The sequence below is a fragment of the Ptychodera flava genome, chromosome 1, assembly GCF_041260155.1.
Source record: "Ptychodera flava strain L36383 chromosome 1, AS_Pfla_20210202, whole genome shotgun sequence".
Taxonomy (NCBI): Eukaryota; Metazoa; Hemichordata; class Enteropneusta; family Ptychoderidae; genus Ptychodera; species Ptychodera flava.
In genome coordinates, this window is record NC_091928.1 from 28,533,833 (window position 1) to 28,542,509 (window position 8,677).

The window sequence follows — 8,677 nt, forward strand, 5'->3', positions numbered from 1 at the left end:
TTGGCATTTTGTTGATGATTCAAAACGGATGTGTATAGTGATAAATGATGACTTTTCACCAAAATGTTTACGTTGTTTACAATGATGAGGACTTAGTGGATAAAGCATGCTCTGAAAAGGTAGTGACATTTTCCTTGTATATAAGTAAATATTTGCAAAGAAAGTGAGCCAGTCAGACAGAGGTTGTGAGAGGTCGTGGTAGGTCAAGGGGCCAACCTTTGCATTCTGTGTTATCCTCAGTATTACTTATAAACTTGAAGATTTCTCAACAGCTCATATCAATTTAGGAATTTCTTAAAACCTCTTCACATCTGCCTCATTCCAATATATCTGATATGAAAAATTTTCTTGAGCAAGGGAAAATATTTAAAAGTCAGCGGCATGACCCGGGGGGGGGGGGGGGGGGGGGGGAGGACGCAGGGGGGGCATATTGAATCAATTTCAAGAGGGCACTCATTATCGTGTTTGCTGCTGTTTGCGTATTTTTTGACCAGAAATGAAATGACAATCAATATACTGCCCTCACAAGGCAAGATAGACCTTTCTAAAATAAAAAAAAATTCTTTCAGTTACGCTGTGTAAAATGTTTAATTTGCATTTACAAAAAGTATTTCTGAAAAAATCTTGCAAAATTTGAGAGAAAATTTGCTGAGCTTGTCTTCCTCGAAAATCAAAGAATACAGGTTTTTCGGGTCAGGTGACTTTTCCAATGCTGAACTGCTTAAAAGAATTCTGCATGTTGACCTCTGACCTCTTTACATGATTGATTGCGTGCTGTCCCTCATGTCTTTGAGATTTGTTGTCACTCTTTCTGAATCTAGACTGACTTCTGATTTGTGTCTTTTATCCTTCCAATTTCAGCACATTTTTTTAGAAGACATCCATCGACAACTCACCATCATGTTAATCAAGCCATAGCAACTGCTTTGAATACTTCCTCAAATATGGGCAAGTACCATTCATGTTTAGTGAAGACATCCCCTGCACTGCCAGACCAATGCCTCTCATCCATGTATTGCCCACCATCATGTATGCTGTAACCACCCTAGTGGTAAGGATGGATCGGTCCAACATCAACAAGCCAATGGGAGTGCTGCATTTTAGTATACAGAGTGCTAATATCAACAATGTATAATTTATTTCACAAGTGTCAATACAGAGTTCCATTCGCTGTAACTTTTGATGAATTTTCCCGTTGTTTTTTGCTGTGTCTAAGGAGTACATTTTGTTATTCTGCCCTCACAGTGTCAAGTTTTCACCTTATCAACACAGCTTGTATATGTGTAACACTCAATGTTTATGTTGAAAGCTGAATTGCAGTCTTGACTGGTATTCATATGCGAATACCGGCACTGGTACTGCATAGCATATACACAATACTGTGTATCTGCGAGAGTGAAACTTAAACATTTTACCACACCTCACGTAAGGACACCGTACTTTTTTCCTTGAAATGTAATGCAAACAGAATCAAAAGTTACAGCGAAAGTCCCTTTAACTTTCCCTCTTAATTTATCCTTTCCATGACCGTTATCCTACCCTCTTGCCATTTTCCCCAACAACACAGTTCATAAAGAATAAATACATCATTGGCCGTAACTCCATCAGATGATATCTTGTAAGTTCATCTTCAAATGAAAATGAAATAATGACATAAACTGTAAGTTTTATGGGAAGAGAAAAACAGATTTTTGAAAATGGCAGTAAAGGAAATTAATGTGTAGTCTGTGTAGTGTGCAATGATCTGAGTGTAACGTTTTGATTGGAGACAGAAACTTGTTTTCTAAGTGCAATCAAACAGAAAGGCCCAGCTTGTTGTATTACTTTGTATGGTATTGTCTAGACCCACCTTTGATTGACCCCCACCCTCATTCCCCCACCCCTGAGCAGCTGTTTCAACAATTAGGCTACCAAGCAGATTTGAAGATCTGCCACCTGGAGCTGAGCACTCAGCATTTCTCCCTTCTGAAAGGTGGAGAGCGCCCTCACAAGGCAGATCTTCCAGTCTACTTTGTGAAGACAGTGACCTTGTATATTTCGTTCATGTTTCTACCTTCACAGTGATGAGGTCAGACTGGGAAGTCGATTGCTTTAGGCTGCTATTTACACTGCTGCTCTTCAGAGTGTAAGGAGCTACCTGGAGTGTTGGCTCTTACAATCTGTGCTGTGATAACCCAAGTGATACACAGTCACACCTGTATAAAATACAGATGAAGATGTGAGCAATTTCGGTGTTTGAAGTCTAACTTATAATCATTCATTTCTAGGCTCAGACTGGGAAGTTGAACTTTTAGCAATCCACTTGACGTCAGCAAGTCTGAACTTGACAAATGTTTGTATACAGAATAAGTATGAAAGATTATAGCAAAGTCGAGCAGGAAAAGCTCTTGTATGCAGAATTAATACAATTCATTTGAATTTCAACTTACTTAGGGGTGTGTACCTTAAGGCAGTATGTGCCTTGCAAAATGAAAGACCTAAACCTTTGCTTGAACTTAACTCAATGATCCTGTCTACCATTCTCTTACCAAATCAAGAATAAAAACCTTGGATCACCATGCAAATGTTGGTACTAGAGAAACAAATAACCCAAGGTTACTTGTATTTGAACTTCAAAATGGCCGCCATCCCTGTGTTAACTCTATGGGAAAATAAATTTTCTATTTTCAAAAAAAGCAAGATGGTATAACTTTTCTTCCACCAAGACCTTTGAAATGAGCCCCCACAAGTGGTAGATCAGAAAACAATTGTAAAAGTTTGAGAGTCTGAATATGTGTCCCAGTCCATGAGGGATGTATCTGCTGTGCATAGGAGATACGTCCCTCTTGCACTGGGACAACAACTGTGATGTTGCACGGTTATTTTCTTTGACTTGTCAGTGTTTTCTTGGATTCTGTAAACCAATCCACAACTAGAATTAAGTCACAGGCAATCTTTGTATTTTTTTTCTTTCTTTTTTTTTTACTCATCAGCACAATTGTAACAAACTGGGTGCAGAGGATGAAATCACCACAGCATGAATGGATTATATTTTTATTTACACAAATATTTTTATGAATTCCTGCTTAGGCAGTACTCCAACTCCAAAAGATATGCCCCTCAAAGGTGCCAGATTGCAAGAAGCATCTTAGAGTACTGAATTTTATAATCAAACAGTCACTGAACAAAGCAAAATAATGTACTAGTATAAACCTCTGTAATATACAAAGGTAGATACCATAGAAATTCTTCAGTACTCATGCGTCGTACAGAATATATGCAATAAAACGTGTAACAGTTTTTAAATGAAATTCACTGTGTATGTTTCAAATTTGTATATATACAAATATATATACCGAGAACACAATTCATGACTGTTATTAACAGTGTTAATAAAGGGTCATTTACTCTGAGTAGTAACTCTCATCTGTGTCATTTCTATGCAATTACCGGACGTTGATGTAGTCACTTCGCTAGGCTCTTCAGAGGGAAACTATATACTGGTGAAAGGTAAGTATAGAATTCAAATTAAGGTAGAATGCGCCTCGGGGTACATGACAGATATTCATACTCTGCTCGGGTGTGCTTCTTTATAATGCCTTAACCAGGAAATATCACTACGAAAGGAGTCGCACATTTGGCACCAGGTGGCGCTATCTACATTACAAGAGGGCTATATTACACGGCAGTGTAATACGCACCGAAGAACAATAGGCAGATACAAAGAGCTCTTCCGCGCCACTGTCTATGGATCAACATGCAGAATACGAGTTTTGATCATCACTTAAAAAATACAATATCGATGTAAAGGGATTGTTTGACCAAACCAATTGATTCATTTTGTGAGAAGTATACCAACACAATTAAAGGGACGCTGTTGCACATCACGGGAGGATGGGGGGGGGGGGGGGTGTTTCGAAGCCAAGTTACATGTAAGGCATGCCAATGTCAAGTTATCTTTCAGCTGTCTCTCAGTCGTGCTGAGAAGAGATTGTTGTCTCATTCCATTCAAAAAATTCATAAAGCAAGTGCATAAACCTTTGTACGGGATTTTGCACTTCGCGTTTCGAGTCAGATCAATATAACAGACTATTTACTTGCCCAATATCATGGTCAGTCGCCTTTAAAATGTTGCGTCTGAACAAAAATCGACGTGGACAAGGTGCATAAGTTTGTTCAGCTCGTCATCATATGGGAGCTAATGTTCCTCGCGTTAGCGTTTCGTTAGGTCGGTGTAAAAAATCTGCTTAACCAAAGTTGTTTGAGGTTACTATCATAGGTATTGGAATAAAACAGAATTATTTGAAGAGGTTTTAAGAAATTCCTAACGAACACCCTCGGCAAGCTTAGTTTTGCATTGGTCTTCCCATGGTTAAAATGTATCTGTTGCCGCGCGTGTCACATGGTTGTCGGCGACGCAATTTAAGTATTTGAATTTGTGAAATTTTCTCCCAAATGGCGCGTTCCACACCACCTATAAGCTTTCTCATCGAGATTATGTAAGTCCGCCACGACAAACATTTTACGTTTGAGAGTTAATGTATGAGAAGGCCCTAGTTCAGTAATATTTATGTGTTTGCCATGCAAAAGAAGTATATCATCGAACATCGATGCACACTTTGCAAGTTTTCCTTCGCAATTACAGCACAGTCTCTCCGTGGGTGGAGGGGACTGTGGCTAAAGTAAGACATGATGTTAATCGAGCTTCAGACTGTTTACAGAGTTGTTCGGCACCGGGAAACAATTCGCAGCCTGTATGCTGTGTATTACATGTACACAGATATCGTCGCGTGTTTCAAGTTATATTGCTCCGAGCTGACTCGGAGTAAATAAGCACGCAACAGAAACAACAATTTAAATAGTGGCCGCTTAGTTTACATTCGTACAGTTAACGGTTTGTAGTCTCCGCTGCCAGCTTCTTGTGTGCCCCACTCACGTGCACCGAAAAACCAGGTTTCTTGATGTTCAGCAAATGTTCAGCTATATTGAATCAATGTTAACATCTTGAACAGAAAGACTTGTTCTTTCGCTTTCTCGGCGAATAAGGTCACCGAGATTTCTCGCTCATCACGTGGTCAAAGTACATCCCGATAACTAAGCATATTTTAGCGTTTCATTTATCACTCCAGCAACTTTCTGTGATAAATCATTAAGGCAATGTTAAATGAAATTTAAATTGGTCATAAATAAAGTTTCGATTTCTTTATTTCATATAAAATCCACGCTGAACAGTAACTTAGACTTTCATATGTAAACATTTCAAATTGTGTTATTTCCCAAATACGTGTTGTCGGAATATTGAACGTTGGCATTACGTCGACGAAACGGATTAAATTGCCCAAAACAGTGTCATTGAACACTTCGGTGCGGCAGGGGTGGAGAATTTGCACAATGAATTAGTTCATTCGGACAATAACTGTGTCGCATAGAGCATCCGATGTGTTTGAAATGATATTTGAGGTAGAATGCGCCTCGGGGACAGATATTCGGACTCTCAAACTTTTACAATCCTTTTCTGATCTACCACTTGTGGGGGTTCATTTTAAAGCATTTGTTGTAAGAAAACTTTTCACCGTCTTAGTTTTTTCGAAAATATCGATAATTTTGTTGTTTTTTTTTTCCCGCCACAGGTATGCGGCCATTTTGAATTTCAAATGTCAGTAACTTGTTTTCTCTTTACAACATTTTGCACGTGACCCGGCCCCGATTTTTATTCTTGATTTTCAAGGAGAATGGTTGAAAGATTCATTGAGGAAGGTTCGAGCAACAGTCTAAGTTTTGCACTTTCGAGGCGAATACAACCTGAAATCCAAAATATCTTGACACAATTGACCTACTCAGAATAAAAAGATTTTTTTTGTATTGGGCTGACTTGGAAACGTTTTCAGACTCCCCTATCAGCCATGATACTCCTATCTCTCCAAATGTGTGTACCATGGATGCCGTCTCAGCTGTAGGCAAGGCAACAAAAGTTCTTGAAGCCTTCCTTTGAAGAAATAGGGAATAATTAAGCCTCTATAGCCAGCTGCGGAAAACATTAACAATGGTTCATATTTTTTCAAAGAAATTGCTTATCAGATAAACAAAATCATCGCGTCTGACATTCTTGCGCGTCACGGAGGGTTGAAACGCGTAACGTCTCCAACTGAGAGAGCGATGAAGCCTTGTCTTTGTCATTGGTGAGCTAGTTTTTGCGATAGATCGCACATTTTAACCTCTATAACATCTTTGAAATACAGAAAAGGTTTCGTCTCCAACTGAGAGAGCGATGAAGCCTCGTCTTTGTCATTGGTGAGCTATGTTTTTGCGATAGATCGCACCTTTTAACCTCAATAACATCTTTGAAATAAAGAAAAGGTTTCTTGAAGAATGAAAAACACGTTTTTACCGCGTAGTAATCAGAGGAAATTCGGTGGCATTTTCGTAAGCCACGTCCTCTTTCCTAATGTCACGGCGGCTTCCGAGTGACGACGATACTTTTAATGGTTTCGAGTAAGTCCTCTTTCACCACGAGGGCGTACGAAATGTCGTTTCCAAGGCGATTCATCACTATTTGGGTTTCTTGTCTGCAGTTTTAATGTCACTGAGTAAAGTTTATCGACCGCAACTCTCCGCCTGAGTGCGGGGGGATTATTTTACTGTAAATTACACATCACTGATTGAAAGCTGCGACATTTCGCTTGAGTTTACGAATCTGTTTACGAGTTCACGGAGTAGCGAATCTGTGTAGAATAAATTTCCCTTTTACGAGGTTCGATAATCTTATTATTGTTTCACTCGGATTACGAAGCACAAAATTTATGAATGCACCCTAAATCACAAATTTTGCCTAACCTATCCAACACACTCGGTACCCTAAAGTTTTGGGAGAATTCATACCTTAAATTATCAACTTGGAATGATTTTTATGTTTTAATTTCAGCCCATTTGTGTTTTTCCTGTTTTGACACAGATAAAACGTCGAGTAAAGCTTCAAATATGAAGAAATATGGCCCGCGGACAGAGAGAAAATAAATCCTCATTAGCAGTACCTTTTTGCATATTTTCGACGAGATGGTTTGAAATATATACTGAAGTGTGACAACAGAACGTTTTACAAACGCTGGCGACGAATGTAGATCTTAGATTTCAACAAATGAATAATTTTCGACTTGCAGTCAAATATGGCCGCCCCGAGTGAGTACACAGATACTGTGAACAATCGAACGAATACATCCACCAATAGGATCATGACATGGTGATAATTTTAAAGACAGTAAAACTAAGCAACGGGTGTAACAAACGTCACTCCGACGATTGGACGGCATTTTGCGGTAAGCAAAATAAACAAAAAGATAAAGCTAGCTAACGGGTCATCAAACGTTCAACCGGCAAACATACGGGCAAGTAAATAGTTTCGTAAAAAGACAAACAGATGATTTAGCGGCGAATACGGGTTAACAATAACCAATACCTATATTCACAATGTGTGGGTGCGCTCTTTGTAATGCTTATATGCTTGTTCTTCGAGCAAAATTTCTGCATGCATATCTCTTTCAATTTCGCAAAAACCAAAAAACTAAATCAATTCTAATACGTTTACATTTGTAATATAAACTGCTTCACTTTCAACTTGGATTGAATGTTTAGGAAAATGCATTCTCGATTGACCATGTTGTAATATCTATCTCTGAGAGACACTCGTCATGCAGCCAAACAGTTATATGTCTATCATGTTAGAACTTACCCAAACGATATTTCAAAATATTCGATCGATAGGAATTAAACTGGCCCGCACAGTCATTTGCACACTTTACAAGCAACCGCCGTTCATGTTTAAATTTTCGGCCACCACTGTCCCAGGAGGCTTGTTGCACCTAAAATAGAACTTCTCCAACTTCATTTGAAAGTCATCGAGTTGGAACTGAATATGGAATCGCTTTTTACAACTAGTTAAGGGTTTTCGTGTCTAGTTTGCAAATGTTCAGGGCTTTCAGGGTTTTTTTTCTCTCGCTCTCAAGAGTTTACAGGCTCAATTTGCCGCAGTGTCACGTGACTTTACTTTGCAGTACAGTAAGACGTTCATACCCGCGCTCTTTATGTCATGGTTTTGCTAAAATAAACATTAAAAGCATACTTGCAAGATTTCAAATCTCTTAGACTTCAAAATATACTGCAAATCTCAAGTGTATCACAAATTATGATATTTTAGTCATTAAGCTATAATATTTGATAATTGCAGAGAGCTAAGCAATTTCACCTCACCACTTGGCTCAATTTGACAGTACACAAGCTTAGGAGAACAGCCCTGAAGATAGACATTCAAATCGAGGCATAAACAGCGAAAAAGTGCGAAAAATGTCAGTTAAACGTTAATTATGTCACGTGTGTCTCCTGTCGTTACGGCTGAAAGTCAAGATTTGCGCGACACTGTTCAAAATTTGTACATCATGAAAATTAAGATGCACAGCAGTCGCGGGAAAAACCTACTTTCAAAATCCTGTCAATTAACAGCTTTGTTTTATCATAGACAGTAGAGAAACTGTCCGTGGTTCTATAGTCAAATTGCGTTACAGCCTGCGTGAAACTTTCAGAAACAAAAAACTTTGCATTTGAAAACCAATATGAATACTAGTAATGTTTTAAAGCTTGAGTCATCTGAGCTGACTGTCAGTGCACTGTGACTCATAATGTCAGCGCCATTTTGAAAACAGCGCCT

At 38.8% G+C, this 8,677-nt stretch overlaps 1 protein-coding gene across 4 annotated transcripts in view; it reads left to right on the forward strand.

Moving 5' to 3' along the window:
* The window catches only part of LOC139134378 (harmonin-like), a 37,476-nt gene extending 34,084 nt beyond the window's left edge, over nt 1–3,392 (forward strand). For all 4 annotated transcript variants that reach the window (XM_070701248.1, XM_070701262.1, XM_070701255.1 and 1 more), the window contains one exon: nt 862–3,392. In XM_070701248.1, the coding sequence (XP_070557349.1) occupies nt 862–874 (13 nt within the window). In that variant the 3' untranslated portion in view covers nt 875–3,392. The remainder of the gene's footprint in view (nt 1–861) is intronic.
* The last annotated feature ends 5,285 nt before the right edge of the window (nt 3,393–8,677 follow it).